The sequence below is a fragment of the Abramis brama genome (assembly GCF_963993115.1).
Source record: "Abramis brama genome assembly, chromosome: 9".
NCBI lineage: Eukaryota > Metazoa > Chordata > Actinopteri > Cypriniformes > Leuciscidae > Abramis > Abramis brama.
Window position 1 is genome coordinate 8,389,738 of NC_139971.1, and position 23,140 is coordinate 8,412,877.

The following is a 23,140-nucleotide window of genomic DNA, read 5'->3' on the forward strand; positions in this document are numbered from 1 at the left end:
TGTCTTGGAGTATCGCAATAATATTGTATCGTGATATGTATCGAATCGTGACTTGAGGGTATCGTTACACCCCTAGGCTAACATATATCTAAATATGTGAAAATGTAAAAGTAAAGGTAGTGTACATATTTATCACTGAATGTTGTTGTCCTCTCTGCACTGTAAGAAAGTGAAAATAAGAAATTGTTACCTTAATAAGGAGCTACCTACTTCTTCTGATCCTTGACATGCCAGTCTTCATGCTTTTTTTTCTGTGACTTTTTTTTTTGTGCGTGTTGAAATACCAAAAGAAATTTTACAAAGTATGAATGAATGTCTCATTAACAAAAAATGTGAAAAATAGATTTTTCTTTTTTTTATTTGATTGTTTGATTGTTTACTAAAATTGTGTTGAAAGCCATTACAAATGGCACGTCTCTGGGTGTTATCTATTGTAACCAGCAGGAGTCTCATGATCTCAGGCTGAATGCAGAAGTTTGGCTTGATGAAAGTTCAGAGCGCGGAAGTGAAGAGAAACTTTCGCATGAATCTCTGCAAGAGAGCGACTCTTCCCGCGTTTGACTGTGGATGATGATGGTGATGGTGGTGATGATGACACGGATCCGTTAGTGTGCCTGAGGAAATACTGTTGTTTTGTGAGGCTTCATTTCAGGTCTGATAATGGGGTTGCCGACTCTAGAGTTCAGTGACTCTTTTGTGGACAGTCCGGACTTTAGAGAGAGACTCAAATGTCACGAGATCGAGCTGGACCGAACCAACAAGTTCATCAAAGAACTGATTAAAGATGGACACCAGCTGATCTGCGCGCTCAAGAGTGAGTACTAAACATTTCAATTCAATTCAATACACAACAGCATCTCTCTAACTGTTCATGTTGGCTGTAACTCAATACCTAGTTTGCTGTCTACCTAGACAGCATGTGGTCACTATAGACGTGTTCTAGCGCGTTTGTGATGCCCAACTATGCAGTCTAAGTAGGCGTCTAACTAAGTTTTGACAAATAGCCAACGTGATGAGTTAAAAACATCCGAGTTTGCGTAAAAGGCAAAAATCCAGTGATAAAATTACCACAGCTAACAATTAACTCGGCATGAAATGTAGCTGGTTTAAACGCATCAAACAAAATGAATAATTTTAGCCTCACCTCACTAAAAACAACAGAGAAAGCTCTGTTGTAGCCAATAATTCAATTCACAGACATTTTAATTATTTTAATGACCAAAACATAATATTTACCTTGTTACTGCATGGTGTTACCTCTATTAAAAAAAAAAAAAAAGAAAAGAAACTATGACACTCAAATTGATATCATTTGGACTCTTTCTACAGCATGACAGGAAGACAAGTAAATCATGTCAGTACATTTGATAAGTGTGTACACTAATTGTAGTGTTGACAGCATTTCTGAAGCTCATATATATTCGACATGGCTACCAAAGATAAAATTACCAAACAATTGTTTAAAGAAATTAATTACTATAATAAAAAAATAATTACTTAATTTAAGCTAAATTGCAGCATTGTTACTTACAGCAATGTTACCCAGTCGGGCGTATTGTTGAATATTTAACCTAAGATTTCTTTGAATGTTTATTGAAAATGAAACAGTACATCTGACAGTTAGTTCATATCATGAGTCATATCACAAGTCTTTTCACTACCTTGTTGACCATTTAAAGGGATAGTTTGAAAATTTTGTCATCACTTTCTCACCCTCAAGTTTTTCCAAACTTGTATGAGTTTCTTTCTTCTGTTGAACACAAAAGAAGATATTTTAAAGAATGTTTGTAATAAAACAGAACCATTTTGGTGAACTATACCTTTAAGAGTTTCAAGTCTTAAAAGTCTTTTCAAGCCTTTTTATAGAAAGTGACTATTAACAAGCATTATTTCTTCATGAATATGCTTGTCGTGTCATAAATTAATGTATATTCAGATAAGCCTACTTATTATTGTGTGACATCATGTTACTTTATGTGATGAGATATAACCTAACTATAAAATTACCAAGACATTTCTATTTATTTTTTTTGCTGTTTAGGGTAGAGAGACAGAAAAGGAGAACATGAATTTTGAATGTCAACATTTCTATTTCAGTTCATGTTTGAATGTTTGTGTGATAGTATCTATTCAGGGGTTATCTAAAGTTCTAAATGACAAATTGTTTACTGATCTGATCAAGGTCACAGATACATAGAGACTGTTGTGATTCCCAGTGTAGTCTTTCACTACAGGCCTTTTGTTTATTAGCGTACACTAGCTATGTTTCCATCCAAAGTTGTGAGTTTTGTTTTCCAACAAAATTGGAATATCGCATAAAATATTTGCGAATAAAGTACTGTTTCCATCCTGTGTTAAGAGAACAAAACTTCCTGAGAAATTGGTGCAAAATATCTGTAATAAAAAGAAAGTTGCTGCAATTGGGGAATCCACTGTTGCTCTTATTTCATACATCATAAATTACTTGCATCTCAGAGTGCGCAGACAAAATTAATTTACGCTGTCATGTTACTGTATCTTGCCTTCAGAGGCGGAAGCCTGATGTTTGGGAACGCAATTGTGTGAGACAGTTCTGGGAGGTGAATATACCCAAACATTTGACATACTTTGGCTCGGCCATTTCAGACTAAACCAACATTTCAGATGCTGCCCAATGAAATTGTCAGCTAGTTAGTCCACTTTATTAAATCACATAGACAAATGCCCCTTTCACACAGCAATACCGGTAAATTACCGTAAAATGACCAGATTGACTTTTCTGGTAAATACACAAATGTGCTGTTCACACAAACAACTGTGTTCCGTCTTTTTACCGGTAAGATACCATTCACACAGCAGTACAAAAAAATGACCTTTAAACGCCGGGCCATTTTATTCATCCACTTGAATGAAGAGAAGCACTTAAGTTTCACTTAAGTTTTACTTCTGAGTGATGGGCGTAAGGGGATTATCACAAGACACGTAATAGTTAGGCTATGTATTGCAGTTATAATAGTACGCAATAACTGCAGAGCCGCAGCACTGATGAATGGAAAAGAAGGCCTTGCCTTCTTGGCTGCATCCAAAAATCGCTGTACGTACTGTACATTTGGTTTTGAAACTTAATGCATCCAAAAGAAACATACATTTATAGTTCGAGTGTTGTCATTTTATGGTGCAAGTTTTCAGCACTGCTGCAGTTCATTTTACAGTTCCCCTGCATTATGTGGATTATAAGGGACAAGAAAATGGATTATTTGTCACATTCGAATGACGTTTTAGTAACTGTTGACTAGTGCTGCACGATTAATCGTATCGCAATCGCAATCGCGATGTCAAGCCTACGCGATTATATGACGCAAAATGCTGCGATTTTATATTAAATAAACAAATAAGCGCTGTTAACGCAATAAACGCAGCATCTGTTAATTTTTGGCATCCTTTGGCTATTACATGATCCCGCTCTTATTCATGCAAATGCTTTTAAACCATTCATGCGCGACAAGACAACAAAGAACGCGCTGTCAGTGAATGTCCTCCTGACACACACACACACACACGCACATACACACGACCTACAGATAGACGCGCGCCAGTATAAAGTTCTCTTTCGCTGTAGAACGAACAACACACATGTATACATGTATGCCAAAATGAACGCGCTGCCTGTGAATGTCCTGACTGTGACACACAGAAAGACTCGCGCTAATATCGTGCGTGCGCACAAAACAGCATGCCAGAATACAGTTCTCTTTCGAGCTTGAACGAACAATAACACACACAATTATGCCAAAATGTCTTTTTGTCGAGTATCTTCATAACATAAGAATAGTCTTATGATGAACGTGAAGAGTTGTGACTCGTGAGAGAATGAGGCGCGTGTGAGATCCGCGTCTCTGTCAGCAGCGGCTGGTCTTAAAGGGACAGTACACAGTAGCCACTAATTATATCTGTCGCTAAAGTTAATCAAAGAACAAAGGGAACAGAGAAAAACACTCACTGCTCTTGACTAAAGAACTTTTTTCTTTAGGCAGATTATCACTAATCTGTGTGTGCATTTATTTTCCTTGAGAATCAAGCAAGTTGACTCATGAAACCATTTGTTTATTATATCGCAATCGCAATATTGACCTCTATTATCGCAATATGACATTTTTACTTATCATTCCAGAACTGATTTACCAGTTTTTTGTGTGTGTGTGTGAAAAAGTCCTGTTTACACATGATCTCATAACGGTAATTTACCAGTAAAGACTATATGTGTGAAAGTAGCTAAAGTCACATGAGGAATTTAATCAGTAAATGTGATTCCACCATAGTTGATGGGCATGTCTTTTTATCGGAAAAAAAAAACTGAGCGCATACTGTTTTTTTTTTTATGCACCTTTTTAGAATTTACGTGTGCTTTGGCTTTTCCATTCAGCATTTTATTTTTTATTTTTTACAGGAAATGCCAACATTTTTAAAAATAGTTTGATGGAAATATAGCCGCTTTTCCTTGTCAAAAAATCAAGGCAGATATCTCTTCTTCTTTTTTTGTAGGTTAATGTATGCACAATTAAAATTACATTTAAAATTAGTATGCCAAAGGTGCTTGGCTGGTATATCTCCAGTATATTTTTGTATGCATCTGTGAAAGCATTCACACTGTTTCAGCTAGTATTTGACTGCCAAATGCATTAGATGTACTGTGTGTGTAATTCTGGAATTGTGATTCTAGAGGATGTGGATAAATTGTGGGTAAATACAATATGCCCCCTGCCCCACTCAAGGTTCCTAGATTATCTGATTCCCCATGCCAAGGCCGTGCAAATGCTGCTGCTTCTTTTTGCATAATGGAGGTTTTGCCTAATGATAATATTATGTGGCACCGCTGACCTTCAGACATGGAAACAAAAGATAACTTGTTTTTAGTTAATGCCACATTGGCTCAGAGATAACATTAGACAATAGGATAACTGTTTAATGTTGTTAAAGAAATAAATAACCCAAAAATTAACATTCTTTCATAATTTACTCACCCATGTCATTCAAAACTTGTATGACTTTTTCTTTTTCCAATTCTGAAGGTTGTGCTGATATTTATTTTTATGCTTTTTTATTATCTTACAATGACTAAAGGTTTTAAAATAGTACACAAAAGCACAATAGAAGTGTCATAAATTTGTCCCATATGACTTCAAGTCTTCTGAAGCCATGCGATTGTTCATCACTGAGTCAGTGTGAATAATTTTTCAAACTGGTTTTATGAACTGCTTTGTTAAAAAGTTGGAATCAACTAATTATCTCACATACTCTCAATATTGTGGTAAATACAGCTAGGATTGATGTCAACATTTTCAGAGAATAATATCTTAAATTTCAGTCTATTCATCAAGTTCAAAAAAGCTATCAACTGGCTTCAGAGGATAGTGACATCAACTAAATGAAATGAGTTTATTGTACTAAATATAAAAATAGGATGTTCATTGTACTTAATAGAAAAAAGTTACATGAACTCATGTTAAGCTGAAATTAAGCTGAAATTAAGCTGAATGAGTTGCAACAGATTTCTAGTTCCCAGCATACATTGTGTCAGACAGAATAGGAAGAATAAATGTTGAAATTAACTGTTTGTTTTGTTTGTTTTTTGGTGCACAAATATTAATATAAAGAGAGATGAGTTAGGAGAATAAATGTTTAAATTAACTGGGATTTTATTTGGTGCACAAATATTAATATTAACATTAAGAGAGGTGTGTTAGTGTTTAATATTCTGTTATGTTGGGATTTATATGGGTTTCTATTATGTTGTAAATGTTTGAGGTTATATACGCTGGATGTTGCTGAACTGTGTATATGCAAGTGTATAGTGATAGTCTCTTTGCTAAATACATTAGCACATGCAAATGTGCTATTGCTTGCAAGCAGTTAACCTCAAAAATGATTTGAGTTTATATGTTTATGCAATCAATTTATATGAGTTAGCTTAGTCAAAATTTAAATTACATTTTCAGAAAAAGTCAGAATTTTAAGTCATAACTAACATAATATTTGAGTTTAACTTAAAAAACGTGTAACTGATTGCTTAAGTTTTTTGTTATGCCAATCTATAAGAGTTTACAGTGCATATGAACTACTTTTACATCCTTTTTGAAGCTTGAAAGCCATAATTGTATGGAAAAAGCATAGAAGCAGTGTTAAAAACACTTTTTTGTTCCATTGGGAAAAACGAAAGTCATACGGGTTTGAAACAGCATGAGTGTGAATAAATTATGACAGTTTTCATTTCCGCTTGAATGTTACTTGTTTTGTTTTTTTTGACAATCATAAAACTCTGTTCCTTTGCTTACTTCACATGGCACACAGACAAGACTACCATTCAGTTTAATGCAAAAAAAACTAAATACATTTCCCAAAATCATACAGAGGACTAATTGTCACAAAAGCTCTGTTTCAAATAGGTCTTTGATCCTCCTCTGTCCTGTGCATTTTGGGACTTTAACCTTGCTTTATTCCCAGCAGAAAACTTTGAAAAATCATCCAAATACACTTTTAATATCCTTCTCTCCAGTCAAATGAACCCAAATGAATAATAAGTCTTTCAGACTGATGTGTCACTGGGTGGCAGTGCAATTTTGTTCACTTCATTCAATGCTTCAGTGGGGTGCATGTTTTTGTAAAGGTCACATAATCCTGCGTTTAACAGCAGCGCATAGTGACTGTCGGTTAGAATCTGGGGTGGTAATTTTCTGTGGCTTTTTCTTAATGTAATATACTACATTCATTGAGCTACTTTACCATATTTCCACCTTCTTTGCAGTGGCTTACTCGTACGGGTGCTTGAAATCCTTGAAAATGCTTGAATTTTTATGTTGTTCAAGGTTTGAAAAGTGCTTAAATTTTGGATAAAATGCTTGAAAATGCTTGAAATTGTAACTATTTCTTTCACAACAAATAGAATAGTTTGTTTATTACATGGAGAAATAAAATGTAGCCCTTCAAGATACAGAGCGATTAGCGCTACGCTGGCCAGAGCAAAAGTAGGCGGAGTTTTCATTTTGATTTCTGCGCTTTTTTGGATGCCCCATTTTTATTGGCCGCACAGGAAATCGTCACAGAGCGCAGCGGCAAAAGTTGAACTATTTTTAACTTTGACCGCGGCGTGCACATGAGCTCGCCAATGCTGCGGCGCTTTGGTCGACGCAGCAACAAAACGTCCTCGCGCGGCACGCAAGCCTTTGAAATAAATGGGTGTCATAGCACAGCGGTGATAATGTAATGTTAGTATTGCATGTCCGTTATGGCACGTTCATTTGTGGAATATGTGAACATAGCCAAAGTTACAGCACAGTAACTGTAACGTTAACTACCCGCAAATTAAAACCTGCAAACGTTAGCCCAGTGCATAACAACAATCGCTGATTGCTGAACAGAAATCGTGTCAGATGGAGTGTCATACAAGTAGCCTATAGGTTGAGGATGGCCTTATGCAATATTTACACTGCTCTATTCCAGTATATAAATGTATATGTCTTGGCAATGAAATACATTTTTTTTTTTTTCAATTAATATAGGCTATTTATCAGGCAGGTGCCTGTGCACTGTCAGAGTCTTCTGGGTTTAAATGGAATTACAGGTTGTTGTTGCACTGTTCTCCGATTTTGTTCAAACCTCGTCTATATCAAGAATGTGTCCCAAAACCAAGGCCTGTAAAATATTTCTGTTCAAATCCTATGTCTTCATATTTTCAGCCCTTGAAATTACTTCAGTTTTACAGCCTGAAAATCACATTATCTGGGAAGCAATATTTGGGCATTAATATAATGAAAAGTATTATTCATAGACATTATCTACTTAGACAGTGATACATTTTGAAAAATAAAACTTGTGATTTGCTTAAATATCTGATCCTTCTGCTATTACGAAACACAATTTTGGCTGTTTATAGCATTATCTCTTTTAATGTGATAAAAACACTAAATAATAATTTTGACTATGTATTGGTATGTAATTTACGGTGGTGAAAGGTGCTGGAAAAAGCTTTAAAATGGACCTTGAAAGTGCTTGAATTTGACCTCGGAAAAGGTGTACGAACCCTGTACAGTGTATGTGAATATGTGCAGTTGTTACCATCTGCATGATCTGTCCCCCTGTAGTCAATCATTTTATCCCTTAAAACTCATCTTTGATCACCAAAATGATATATTTGACATATTCTTCATGCCTTAAAATAGCTTGAATGTAACTCTACAACCTTGCCTCATTTAGTATGTACGTGGTTCTATGAATATCCACATTAGCCCCACCTCCACTCACTCACACAGCTCAGAGATCCACTCGTTGAGGATCATGTAGTCGTGATTGGTTACAAGGTAGTTTGACGCCAGAAACACCAGCGATTTCAAACCGCAATTTTTATTCTGTCTTTTGGTTCACTGTAGTTTTAAGGAGAAAATACTCAGCAATGATGTTCACTTATGAATTTGCACATTGTTTCTCTTAAAGCATATTAAAAACACCACATAGACATATAAACAACATTAAAAGCTTGATTTTCACCATAGGGGGACATTAAAAATGTCTTCCATTGAATTATATGCTGAAACATATAATATGGATGTACTGACAGCATCTGAAACCCAAGTAGTATTATGTATTTACAGCTATAGAAATGTAATATCTATTTGAATCCTTTATTGCACAAAAATATATAAATAGTCATATTTTTACAATTTTATAGATATATTTCAGATTCCTTAACCCCATCTCCAAACCTAAATATAACCAAACTTTAGAAAAACATTAAGAGAGTTAATTCAAAAGTTATTCACAATAAGTTATTTCAAAAATGGCAAAAACATTTGCAAAGTAGCATTTAACAATGTGTTGCATTTGAGGCACTTACTGGTGGTAAATAGGAGTTTTGTGTGATGTACAGAGTAGAATTTTAGTTGCTAATCACTGAAAAATGAAGATTTTCTGATCCACTTCATAAAGGCATGCATATCTCATTTAAATTCATACAGTATAGCCTACCTGAAACATGACGTCGCAGTAGTGATGAGGCAAACGAAAGCCAATAAGCATTTGATATGACTGATTGAAGACAAAAATGTCATCTTTTAATATAATTTCATTATTTAATATTATGTATTATTATTCTTTATTAGTATTCATAATCAGTTGTATTATCTTATGAAGTTTAAAATGCATGAGCTAGACTACAGATTGCATGGACACATGTGTTTAGGGATCATATGTTAGACACAGAGAGGGGAGCTGGAATGAATCATATAAACATAGAAGTATGTGTGCAATGCAATACTCCACTGATGCATAGGTTTTCCAATGATGATGTGTACATCGACTGTTGAACAGTTGGCATATTCTTTACAAGGAAAGGAATGTTTTAAACATATATAAATAATAAATAAGAGATTTCTTGGCGAAATAACTGGCTTAGCTTCCGTGATTCAACCATAACAATTTTAATTTTCAAATCTACACTGATGTAAAACAATTGCCATACATCTCTGGCAAATGTACTCATTTTAAACGAGTGCAAGATCTCATAGATGCAACCTTTACTGAGGTTATATACAAAGATTGCTGAATAAGAATTTGGATTTGGTTCCGTTCCTCACATTATGCAATCATATGGATTCTGGAAATTTGGATTACAGTGCAAGAATAAAATGAATTACTTCTATGATTATGTTATGGTGCATTTGTGGTGTATTTTATGCAAACAATTTTATTCACAGCATATTTAGCATATTTATTGTCTTTTTTTCACAACATATTTAGAAAATGAAAATTCTGTCATCATTTACTTACCCTCATGTTGTTCCAAACTTGTATGAATTTCTTTCTTCTGCTGAACTGTTTGATTACCCATATTCTTCAAAATATCTTATTTTGTGTTCAGCAGAAGAAGAAAAAAATCATACAGGTTTGGATCAACTTGGCGGTGAGTAAATAATGACTGTTTAATTTCTGGGTGAACTATCCCTTTAATAAATGTGATTTGAAAACAGTTTAATTGATCATAAATGAAATAGAATCAACAAATTAATTTCATGAATTAAATATTGATAATTACGATGATTCGTAAACTGTAAAGTTGTTGATAAATGATTTACATTTCAGATGCTGTCAACACGTCATTCTTGTATGTTTAGTGTCCATGCAAACACAAGTAAATGGAGTAGAACAACATTTTACATAAAATACATATGGATACTTAGGAGTTGCATACTAGACACCAAGTTAGTTTTCACTGTGTGTGTGTATACCATTTCTAATACTTGACAGAAACATATAATACTTAAATTACTTACATTACATTATATTACATTACTTTACACTACTTACATTGTTACATTCAGTCATAATTGTGATTGCTACTTTTAGGGATTAGTCTGTACTAGACTCTTAAATGATGTGTAGGGACATGCCCTTACCGTCCATACCAAAATCTACACCCGTCGGGAATAGTATTACATTCTTGTTAGATTATCGCATGGGACAATCACCGTGATTTTGCCAAGTAAGACGTGTTCCTGGATAAACACATTTTGTTGATCCTGGAACAACATAGTCATATCCCTACCCATAAGTTATCCCTAAAATCAGAGGGAAATGATCGGTGAATAACACTGATGTGGAAGCACCTCACCCTGGTTGTAAGCCTGAAATTGACATAAACTGTAAACTTGTCCTTCAAATCTGATCTTTTCAGAATGTTTTTCCAGGATCAAAAAGATGTTGATCCAGGAACATGCTGTACTTGGTGAAATCACATTCACCCTCATGGGACGCTGGGTATATTCTGCATGCCATGAGTGATTGGCCAGAGGTGTTTATTTTGGATTTTTTTTTTTGGCTAAAATTTGTCTGTTAATTGAGACGTTCCCACACACAAATCACAATTTTTAAGTTACTTGACAGAAAATTTTTACCATCATTTTTGCTGAAAGTCAACATATTCGTCCTCTAATTGTGAGTGTTTATTCAGTGCATATGTGAATCTAAACAAAAACATTTAGTTTTATGAGCTATACCTCACCATTTTACTTGAATGGCATTGTTAACAAAGCCAATCTCTTTCTACTTCAAAGTTGCTCAATGCTCACCCAGCAATGGAAGTTCGAAATAAACCACGGCCCTTCTGAAAACATGATTTGTCCTATCTAATTTGCAGCAGAGAGTCTGTCAAGGAAATTAAGGGGAGCTTCAGCTGAAGAGACTACTTACCGCCCAAATGGGTTAGAGGTGCTGCCTGATCAAAAGGCCCTTTGCCTTATGAAGGTGATTAGTGAGCTCTGAATAAGAAGGATGACGGGGTCGGATTCTGTCCATGTTAAAATAATGATGTCCGTGTAACTGCTACACAATCGCTCTTCAGCACTGATTGAAATATTTAGGAAGAAGTATTGTGCATTAGAGCCCGAATTCGTAAGTATTGTACAGGTTGGCGATTTTTGTATGAATTCGGACAATCTCACTTGTATTAAAATGTAAAACACCATTAAAACTTCTTAAAATCTCCTGATTAGACTTTGAATTACAAATTTCCAATGTGACCCTACTAAACCACGCAGTACGTGTGTGTGAATGTTGTACTTTTCACCTTACGTCATTGTGATCTGTGTGTGGAATGTGAAGGACTCCGAGCTGAAAATCTCCAGTAATGTGAATCGTCACTGGTCTCACAATTCAATCCTATTACGATTATCATGTCTTCAATTCGATATCACGATGCATTGCAATATCACTGCACATGGCAACATTTCAATCAATGAATACAAGCAGTCAGATATGAACTCCCTTTTTATTTTATCTGCTCCAAGACCGTACACTTCCTGAATGTATTTAAACAAAACGTAGCCTAAGCCTGAACACAGCAGACAACAGGAGCATTTAGAACTAATAAACACTAGTGAATACTAAAAAGGCATGAAACTGTCAAGTAGTGTACACTGAGAAAAACAATAAGTAGAATTTACTCAATTTTTATAAGGCAAGTTTTTGCACAAATTTTTTTCAAGTAAATTTCACAATGATGGAAATTAAGTAAATCTACTTAACTAAGCCGAGTAAAATTCACAAAGTGAATAAGTACATATAACTTGGCCTGTTAAATTATATTGAGTAATTTTTACTTACAAATCTGATATAATTAATATAATTAAGTAAAACCACTTGATATTTTAAATACATTTTACTTGTTTTATGCAGTGCTGGTAATTATTTTAAATTCAATTAAATGTTACTCTTATAATGTGACAAAATAATACTGTGACAATGTGCAGTTAAGAGTAATTTATTAAGAAATAAGCATATACAGAAACCTATAATGACAATAATAACAATTCAGTGTGTTCGGTCTCTCTCTTTGTCCCTCTCAACCGGTTTACAGCAACGGAGGCACAAAGGGCTGAATGCATTTGAGAAATATCCTGAAATTAAGAAAAGAGAGAGAGAAAAAAACAATAATCAGTAAACAGCTAATACTTTTAAATTAAAAGTTAATTAATTTGCATTCACATTATTCATTTCATTTAAACCAAATCATTAAAAACATCCTGCATGACCTTACTCTCATAGTCAATTTACACACATTAATGCTAACATGTGACACACAGCAGATATCAAGGCTACGAATTAGGAATTTGGGAGTACGAATTATTGTCATTTACAACGTGGTTACGATTTAGTAAAAGCAGGGACCATTTAATAGATAGTATGCACGATTTAGCAAATGAATGAGGAAATGAATTATACTGTGCACGATGAGGGAACGAGAACCTTCTCACTTAGGCCTATTGTTAATTCGTGGCCAATATTTGTCATCTATAAAGAAAATTGCACACAAAATAAATATTAAACAAAAAGATCATGATTTAAGTGACATATTCATGGTTTTTAGGCGTAATTACTGATAAATCGTGTAAAACGTAAAGTTTAAAAATGAGAAAAAAATATGGCTAACGTCTACAAAGTTAACTCGTCATTAACCCTCTTGAGTCGGCAAAAGCGCCCGCGCGTAGCAGCAAATTAGACTTATACTCCGTCATTTTTGGTCATAAAGATTACAGACTTAAGAAATATGAAAAAATAAACTGTTAAATGTCTACTTTTTCCACTTTCAATCGAAATAAAACATTGTGCTTTTGTAAAATAAAGAAAATAAACAGGGTGCTTTCTGCCTCTGCCTCTCCCTTAACTTTTTTCTGGAGCACGTCTCTAAACTTAAGAACACTAAACTTTTCAAATGTATAGCATGAAGTGATGACAAGACAATCGTTGAATTAATCAAAAAATCATTATAAATCCGTAATATAATGCAGTTTTTTACTGTTGCTTACCTGTCGAGAGCCGTTGGAGTGGAGATTCGAAATCCCTCAATCATCGCGTGTTTTCTTCTTTCTGCGCATGCGCAGATTCCTTTCTTCAAGGACTAAATTTTACTTGATTTTTTTAAATTTGCTTCAAGTACTTAATTAATGCATGTAAATATGCCAGAGAGTCAGAAGTCAATTTCACTTGTCTGTTGGATGTCTAATATTTACAAGTAAAAAATTAGTATATAATTAGGATTTACTTAATATACTAAAGTTTTCATTTTTACAAAATTATTCTTAGCAAAAGATACATGATTTTTCCTGTTTTATTTACTTTGACATAAAATCATTTTTTACAGTGTACTTAAAGGGTTAGTTCTCCCAAAAATTTAATTAAATTTAAATTACCCCATGATTTACTCACCCTCAAGCCAACCTAGGTGTATATTACATTCTTCTTTCAGACAAAAACAATTGGAGTTATATTAAAAAATGTCCTGGGTCTTCCAAGCTTTATAATGGCAGTGAATGGTTGTTTCTGTTTTGAAATCCATCCATAATAAAAGTCCTCCACACGGCTGATGGGGGTTAATCTGAGGCCTTCTGAAGTGAAGCGATGCGTTTGTGTAAGAAAATTATCCATATTTAAAACTTTATCGACTAAAATAACTAGCTTCCGGCAGATGGCCGTACGCATTGATTTATGGTGGAAGAGTGACCCTTGACCTTGACGTAATGACGGAAGCGCATAGGATAGAACAAAACAAAACCAATCACAAATTAAAAGACTAAAACGACAATTTTTAAGAGAAATGTCGGAGGAGCTTGAGTTTGTTGCCCAGCCCTGTTTGTTTGAACCGCGAGAGGCGTCTAAACTTACGATACTCCTACATCTTACGTCATACATGCGTCACGAGTTGTGGCGCAAGTCGACTTGCATAGTATGCGTCCTAATGTTACCGAATGAAATGTGGACCCAGGACGAGCTATAGGACTGTGATAGAAACAAACAGGTTGTGTACTTTCTTAGCTGCTGTGTTAGCTGAGCCATTGAGACATTGCTAGCGGCTAAATACTATTTATAGCTCTTTCCAGGCATTTATAATCTTGTCTTGTGTCATTTATAAATATTGTAAAAGTTGAATTTTGAATGGTTTTTGTTGTTTGTCAATTTAGAAGCAGCTTTTAGCAGCAACATTGTAGACATACAAAACATCGAGCCCACATTGTGGCATTGATAAGTGACATTTGTGCTTCTCCACTCTTGCAAAGCACAAGCAGTGCATTAAATTTGAAAGCATTTCTCTTCCTCTATCTCCGCATTAGTAAGGTCTCTGTTTGGATTCCACTACTCTTCTGGGAGTGTTGTGTGTTTATGTGAGTAAGTGCAATGCTCCAGGGGTTTTGCCACAGGAAATGCGCTGTAAACAGTGTTGTGTAGTCTTGTGCTTTCCTCCCACTGATAACTTTCCTCACTGACAGTACTGTAAGTGTGTGTCTGTGTTTGTGCTAGTTTGTATCTGTAAGACTCAGGATGCTGAGAGACTAATTAATCTGAACCAAGATTGGATTGTCGGGAGTTATTTTCACAGTGAAATGTTCTAATTCTTCAAGGCTCTAAGAAACAAGAAACAAATGTTACACTATAGCCAATTTTATCTATAACCAAGTGAGTGTGAATATGACTCTGACCTTTACAAATTCACTCCCAAGAGCTGTTGCCTGATTTGACCTGATGTCCTCGTTCAGAGAAATGCTCTTCATTGACTAGTACATCATTTAACATATGCTACTAAATGAACATATCTGTACGGTACAATTTTCTAAACCATTGTTGCACTATTTGCTTTTGTTATGCTCTGTACAGATAATTTGATACAGTATATTAGTTTTGTTAACTAGAACAAATACTAAATGTATGAAGAACTTTTCATACCTTGAAATAAATAAACATTAACTGAAATAAAATATACCGTTTATAATATACTTGCCAAGGCAACATTTCTCATTTTCGCAGAGATAAAATAAACTAAAACTAAATTTAAATAAACAAACTAATTTTGTTTATATAATCTAAAAATCTCACAAACCTATATAGACACATTAAAAAAACAGAAAATATAAAAATCTAATTATAATAGTATATCATTGATACTAAAATAACACTGGTTTGCAACATAAATCCCATACCAGCCATCTTGACCAGTCCCAGAACTACATTGTTGCTTAATGGAATGTGACTTATCATTCTGTATCATACCTCCTTGCAGCAGACAAAGAAATAGACGTATGTCTATTTTACACCATAAACAATGTTTAGCTGTTTGTATATTACTTGCAGAAATATGTTCACAAAAATGGTTCACAGTACAACATATTTTTGGCTTCCTGGTTTGACCACCTTGATCAAAGCCTGTTTTATCCTTTGAGGTTTCATATCATAAAAAACTCAATCTAAATTGGGCCTATTTAAAAAATAAAATTATGCATGTTCCTAGTGTTAATTGTGCATTATTCATCAGTTCAATAAAAAAAATATTTTTGGAATATCAAATGTTATTACGTGCTCTCCCTTTTAAACAACTTCTCAAATGACCAGGAATCACTTTTACTTTCAATCTTTTCTCCTCCAATCGCTCCATTCTGGTATATACAGTATAACGGCCACATTTAAAAAAAAATATCCTGGTTCCTTATGAAATGTGACATCATGGAAGTAAAGTTTCATGTACTATGTAAAGATACAGAACTGAAAACTTCCTTCTCAGGCCAAACAAGCCATTAACCGAAACTCTAAACTTCCTGAACTATGGCTTTATCGATATATTATGATTTTTTTTTTTTTTTTCTCATGGTGCATTGTTTCTTCAGGTCCTTCAATATGTTTATTTACTGTATGCATGCGTTTCTTTTCTTACAATCAAGCAGCACATGGTCTAAGTAAGTGTATACAGCACTCCGAAACCGCTGTTTCTCAGTGCAATCAGAGCCGTTTCTGGGTGAAGTGAATTGATTGATACTGATACTGCAGATTTACCCACTCCAGAGTTTCAATGGCGATCTTATAATGAGATTGTGATTGTATTGATCTGTATTATGATGTGTATTATATTGTGACATAGTTGGCAAGACCCGGCTATTGTATTAACCAACTGATCTTTGGATGCTAACAATACTTTTAGTACTCATTAATTTTGTCCGCCCAATCAAAGAGAAGTAATAAGGAAGGAGATTGGATACTATTATTCCATATGGCATATAATTAACAGTAAGAGTGGTATAAGAGATGCTTGCCAGATGCTTTGCCGTTTCTAACTGATATTTAGTGTTTTCCAAGGTCACTGATCGATACGTGAGGCACAATTCAGGGCTCAATGATTTCCACAATGCGGAAAATGCAGACTGAATCATGTTATAAAAATGGAATTTGCCAATTTTTATATAAAGAAATCAAAAGTAGATCTAGACAATTAATCAAATTGTGATATATTGTGACTAGTGTCTGTGAATATTAATCTGCAAAAAAGACTGCTATTTAAATTCGAAGTCTGCATATTTTGTGTGTCTTCGTGTGAATTTCACAGTTTCGTCTGCTACAGATATTCAAGCACGCGTCAGACCAATGGAGGCCTATTTTAACGATCTAAGCACATGGTCTAAAGCGCACAGCACAAGTGCTCTTAAGGCGTGTCTGAATCCACATGGTCTAAAAGGGTTGTCCCTATTTCTCTTAAAGGGGTGGTTGATTATGATTTCACTTTTCTAACTTTAGTTAGTGTGTAATGTTGCTGTTTGAGCATAAACAACATCTGCAAAGTTACGACGCTCAAAGTTCAAAGCAAAGGGAGATATTTGCTTTTAAAGAAATCGTTTTTTAAGGACTACAACAAACGGCTGGTAGGGACTACACGAGCTTCCTCCCGGGTTAGTGACATCACTAACCCTATAATTTACATAAACCCCGCCCCCGGGACCGAGATTTATAGATTATCATGACAGAATATGCTAATCAATGACTAGAAGATAACTCCACATAAGCTACATAAATTCATCAACTGTTGCATTCTACATGTTGTCACTTCTTCTTGAGTCACTCCATCATTAAACATAAACATTGACATTTCTAGTGCACTTCTGTGTGAGGTAAAAGGACACCAGCTCTTGAAGCTCCGCCTCCTGTGCTGAAAGCAGCAGCTCATTTGCATTTAAAGGGACACACACAAAAACGGTGCGTTTTTGCTCACCCTCAAAAAGTGACAACTTTAACATGCTATATACAAATATCTGTGGGGTATTTTAAGCTAAAACTTCACATACACACTCTGGGGACATCAGAGACTTATTTTACATCTTGTGAAAAGGGCATTATACCACCCCTTTAATGAGTAATGGGTGTGTTTTGGGCGCAACGTGCAATAAACCAATCAGAGTCTAATCTCCCATTCCCTTTAAAAGCCAGTTGTGCTCGCGCCATGGCGGATTTGCTATTTACATGGCGAAATTTGCAAGCGGAAAGCTGAATGCTTGCGTGAGGTTAAAGTGCGCAAGCAGACCATCTACGGGACAAAGTGTGCGTGCGTTGTGGACGCGCCTTTAGGCTCATATTACTAACGCGCTCTTTAAATAACACAAAATATTGGCGCAGTCTATTTCATTTCATTAGATAAAACTATCGTCAGATACACAGAATTTTTTGTTTGATTACAGTACATTTGAAAAGATTAATTAAAAGTATGCAAATATTTAGAAATAATTAGAAATGGCCAAGTTGTCCTGCATATGTTTTTTTTATTCTTGATGCTGCTCTGCGTCACTTGATTACACACTTCTTTATTTGTTGTTTGGATGACAAAATGTTACATTTTTAGGCTTACTGTTCAGCGAAGACAAGTGTGAATTTCAACGCTTTAGTTTTAGCAGTGAAAGAGTGTGTGGTAAGATGTTTTTTTTTTTAAAGATGTAGTAAATAGCTTTTTAACATTTAATATTTGACAACAACGGGAAATGTTCAACGACCAACAGTAATATGCAGTGATGCAAACTTCTTTATTAAGTCTTGCTATTTTGAATTGAAAATATTCTATCATTTACATGATTCATGTAATTCATGACTGAATGTAAACGAGACAAGAAACGTTTTGCGTTTTTTGAAATATTAGACATAAGAACAAGAGTAAATGTGTGTATATTTTAAAATAAAATATTATTTGCAAATTAATTAAATTCATCATAGCTACAATTAGAGAACTTCTTTACCGCTCTTTTACCGCACCCTCCATGTGTTACAGCCTTGATCACACAATTCAGACAACATATTAAACATTTATGAATTCAATTGATTAAACAGGCTTTTGATCTATGAAAATTTAACTAAATCACTAAAACTGAATCTAGAAAAATAAAAATAAAACCACCAAATTTGGGGGAAAAAATTTAACTGAAAAAATACATAATTTTACAAGATCCTAAATTCAGTGTGCATGGAATCTTTTGTGAATCTATCAAAATGTGATGCAGATTTTACAAAGAAGCTGTTGTTGAGTGATTGGGAAGTGTTTTGGACCAGATTGCAAAGTAACCACTGATTCTCATTTCACATGCAAATATGGAATAAACATAGAAGCCTTTAAGGCATAACGGTAAAAAAAAAACAACAAAAAAACATTCTAAGGGTTAGTGAGAGGGTGGAAGATGGTCATGAAAAACTAAATTATATTGTTTGTTGCCAGAAAAAACAGTGGAACATGACCTGCAATATCACTGAATGGCCTGTCTTTCATGTTATACTTCTTTCTGTCTTATGTTGTGAAACATGTGCCAAGATCTGAAGATATACAGTACTGTATAATTGACAATTTAATGAGATGAGATGTAACTGAACTTCATTCAGCTAATGCGCATAGCAATGATCTTTAAGTAATCCCTGCAGATGTTAGTATACGTGATGTGTTGTGCTAAACGGAAATATTTCCCTTTGCTCAGCAGAAAGGAGTAATTTGTACTAAACGATATGCTCTTTTGCTGCTAATTGAAAGTGACACTGTTTGATGGAATCTGAATAAGATGCTTTTGTTTGTTCTGCTGGATGGCTGTTTGGCTTTTGCTTATGCAATTAATTTCAGGCATTGTTTTGCGTTTTATGCTTCTATTGCATTAAAGCCAACACCAAGAAAGCTGGTTTTGTCATTCTGTCTTCCCTCAGATTGTAGACACGGTGTTATTACAGTCTGAGATGCATATGTCACTTTGCTTTTGCTGTAAGAGGCTTGTTTGTAAGACTTGTGAGAGTGATTTTGTCCAGAATTAATGCATTTCTGAGACTGTTGTGCCACCGTGATAAAGTTTTTCTTGATTTGTGGTTCTCATGTCTTGTATTTCCATCTGAACGAGGCCAATAATGGAAGTCGTGCAACCCATCTGATTGGCCGATATGTTTGGACATCTTATTGGCTGGGTGTGTTTGTTGTGCTACCTTGACTTCTTTTCAATGATGGAACTGTTTCATAAGTTGGTAACAAATAGTCAAAATTGTATATACTTTTTTGACAGGGTGTGTTGAAGAATTTTGTCTGCAAACGGAAAGACTGAACGCGTCTCCAGAGAGGAAACGTATCTGTTCGTGCGTGAGGTTAAAGTGTGCGAGCAGACCATCTACCGGACAAGCCGGATTCCACCATATCTTTATGTACACAATAATAATCTTTTACATTATAATCCTTTTTTTTATATATATATATATTTGGCATGTTTGTGTGCTGCTGCGTGTCCCTGTGTGTTTAATAAGAAGAGTGTACGCGCGTTGTGCACTCGACTATAGGCGCACATTACTAATGCGCCCTTTAAATAACAAACAAATATTGCGCCATTGACTTTAGACCAGGTTTCAGTTGGTCAATGGCACAGTCTATTTCTGTTGCCTCAAAATAGCAACTCGCCAACAATGCTCCTGAACACACCTCGTTTTCAGACCAGCACGCCCATGGGCGCACAAATATGCGCAAATGCATTTGCTATTTAAACAACGTGGCGCTGTGACACATCTTCTGGAAGAGTGCTGAATCTCCTGATCAAAACACATGTGAAGAAGACGCAGAAACAAGTGATCTCATATGTATCATATACATATGTAAAATAACTGCACATAAATCAAAACTGCACAATGTTACTGATTAAAATGTGGACCCAGGATGAGCTATATGACTGTGCAAGCATTAAGGGTGTTGATAGACTCGATCTGCGTGATTTTCTCAGCTTTTTGCTTAAAATCTTGCTTTTTTGTTGTTGTTGTTTAAAAGCAGAGGCTCTGTTCTTTCTTTTGATATTGCATGTTCAGATATTCATACAACAAAATATTCTGGCGGCCATGAAAATTTTGTGAAAATGATCAAAAATGTTGGCGGTGGCTGGCAACTTAAAAAAATAAAATAAAAATGCTGGCAGGGTGTGATGGCTAAGGCCACACTGAATGAGCACTTAGTTTACTTTGAATATGAAGTGATATTTTGTTTGTTTTAGAGGATTAATGTTTTTGTCTGTTTATTTACTAATTATTTTGTTTCTTTAAATGTTATCTACCCAAACACATGTCTCTTTGGTGCTGTAAATCCCAATGAGCAATAAAGTCAATAATCATTTATTTCTAGAGTGCACGCTAGTGAGTAAATGAGACCACAACCAAGTTATGGGTTTAACATTTTATTTAAGTTTGTTTAAATGTGTACATCTTACCCGTGGTTCCGCCGGGCTCCATGACTGCAGCATGGAACAAAGGCTTGGAATTAAAAGGGCGCGGCCTTTCCTGGTGTCCTTTATATATTTAGTTGGGAATTATGGGAAATGTAGTTTGGGGATAATGTTCTAGGGGGTTGTGTGTTAATTTGAATGTTTAAAAGATGTTTTGTGTGTGTATGTTTAAGTGTATTTTCATTATGACTATGATAAATGTGATTTTTATTTTGGTTTTTGTGAGTTTGTGTATAGAAGTATTTCTTTCTTTCACCTTTTTAAGTCTGATGTAATTGAGAACTTGTGAGACCCCTGTAATTCTAAGAATGGTTTGGTCCAGCTTGTTAAAAGGGCTTCATTTTCTGTGGCTGAGTTAGTTCGGGTGAGGGATCCCTGAGTAAACATCTGAGACCCAGAACTCAGTTGTGTGCTGATGCACAATTTATGAATCAGTGGGGTTTTTTTTGTGTTTTTTTTTCTCCCTGCACAAAGTGTTGTTAAGTAAGTGTTACAGGCAATAAAAGTACACTTTGTTGACTCCATACGTGTCTCCTGAAAATTTTATGGAAGAACCCTTACAAGATGGTGGCAGCGGTGGGATTCTGTCCAGGAGGAGACTGTCTGTAGAGAGTCAAGTACTAAAAGAATGGCGCCTAAGAGAGCAGTACGCGCTGTTGTTCCTGCTGATGTCCAGAGCGGCCCAGATGAGGGTGAGATGCTGATGGAGGATCCGACAGGTGTGGCTGAGCAGGTGTCTGAAGAGGAGTCGAAGGGTGATGTACTGGAGCTTAAGCGGATGTTTCAACGGTTCATGCAGGATCAGCAAGAGAGAGATACCCGTCAGATGCAAGATGCAGCTCGTCAAGAGACGAGATGGAAATCGCTTCAGCATCAGTTTCGTGTACTACAGGATGAGGTCAGCCAGCGAACTCCGTTGGAGGATTTGCGAGATAGGGGAGACGCTGAGGTGGAGGAATCACCTAGAGCTTCTGTTGGCTCCCGCATTATGAGCCATGGTTATGCGCTGAAAGAACCAAAGATTCAACAATTGTGTGAAGCGGATGACATCGAGCATTATTTAACCACGTTTGAACGGATTGCTGAGGTGTGCAGATGGCCAAGGGAAGATTGGGCCATTAGACTCATTCCATTGCTGACTGGCAAGGCACGCAGTGCATATGTTGCCATGGATGTTGCAGATGCAAGTGACTACCCGCAGGTAAAGGAGGCTATTCTGAAAAAGTATTCCATTAATCATGAAACGTATCGACAGAGATTTCGTGCTATGGAGGTGCTGGAAGAAGAGACCCCTAAAGAGCTGTATGTTCGACTGAAAGACTTGTATCAAAAGTGGGTGAGACCGGCAGAGAGAACGAACCAGGAGATCGGAGAGATAATTGTCCTTGAACAGTTTTTGCGGATGCTTAGCCCAGAGCTACAGACGTGGATTAAAGAACACGGCCCGTCTACAGCTGAGGAGGCGGCGCGTCTGGCTGAGGTATTTGTGGCGGCACGACGAAGAGCTGAGCCCTGGAGTCTCGCTCGCTGGAAGACTGCACGAGATGGAGCTTCTCGACGACCGATTTCAACATCTCAAGGAAGTAGGTTCACAACTGAGGCAAGTGGAAAACGAACTGAGAACTCTGGTGTCTCTGGTTTAGAGACTATTAAGTGTTATAAATGTGGTCAACTAGGTCATAAAAAGCCAATGTGTCCGCAATTGACAAAAACACTTACTAATATGTGTTATGTGCCTCGAGAAACTATACCTGAACCTGCGAACATTCCCATCCCAACGCAAGTGATAAGAACTGTTGAGTTGAATGGGAAAAAAGTCTCTGCCTTGATAGATACAGGTTGCACGCAGACCTTAGTTGAATCAGAACTTGTACCTGAATTGGGTGTTAGTGGTGATACCCCAGTAATAGTGAGATGTGTTCATGGGGAGGAGCGTCAGTATTCTGTCACTGATGTATACCTGGGTATAGCGGGGCAAACCTATTTGATGAGGGTAGGACTGGCACAGAACTTGCCATACCCAGTTATTTTAGGTCATGATTTTCCTGCGCTGATGAATTTGTTACCTCTTTGGGATACTTGTAATGTAG

General features: G+C 35.8%; 1 protein-coding gene across 8 annotated transcripts in view; it reads left to right on the top strand.

Moving 5' to 3' along the window:
• The first annotated feature begins 465 nt into the window (after positions 1–465).
• arhgap42b (Rho GTPase activating protein 42b) overlaps positions 466–23,140 on the top strand; it is a 147,355-nt gene continuing 124,680 nt past the window's right edge. For all 8 annotated transcript variants that reach the window (XM_084123901.1, XM_084123903.1, XM_084123902.1 and 5 more), the window contains exon 1: positions 466–814. In XM_084123901.1, the coding sequence (XP_083980027.1) occupies positions 661–814 (154 nt within the window). In that variant the 5' untranslated portion in view covers positions 466–660. The remainder of the gene's footprint in view (positions 815–23,140) is intronic.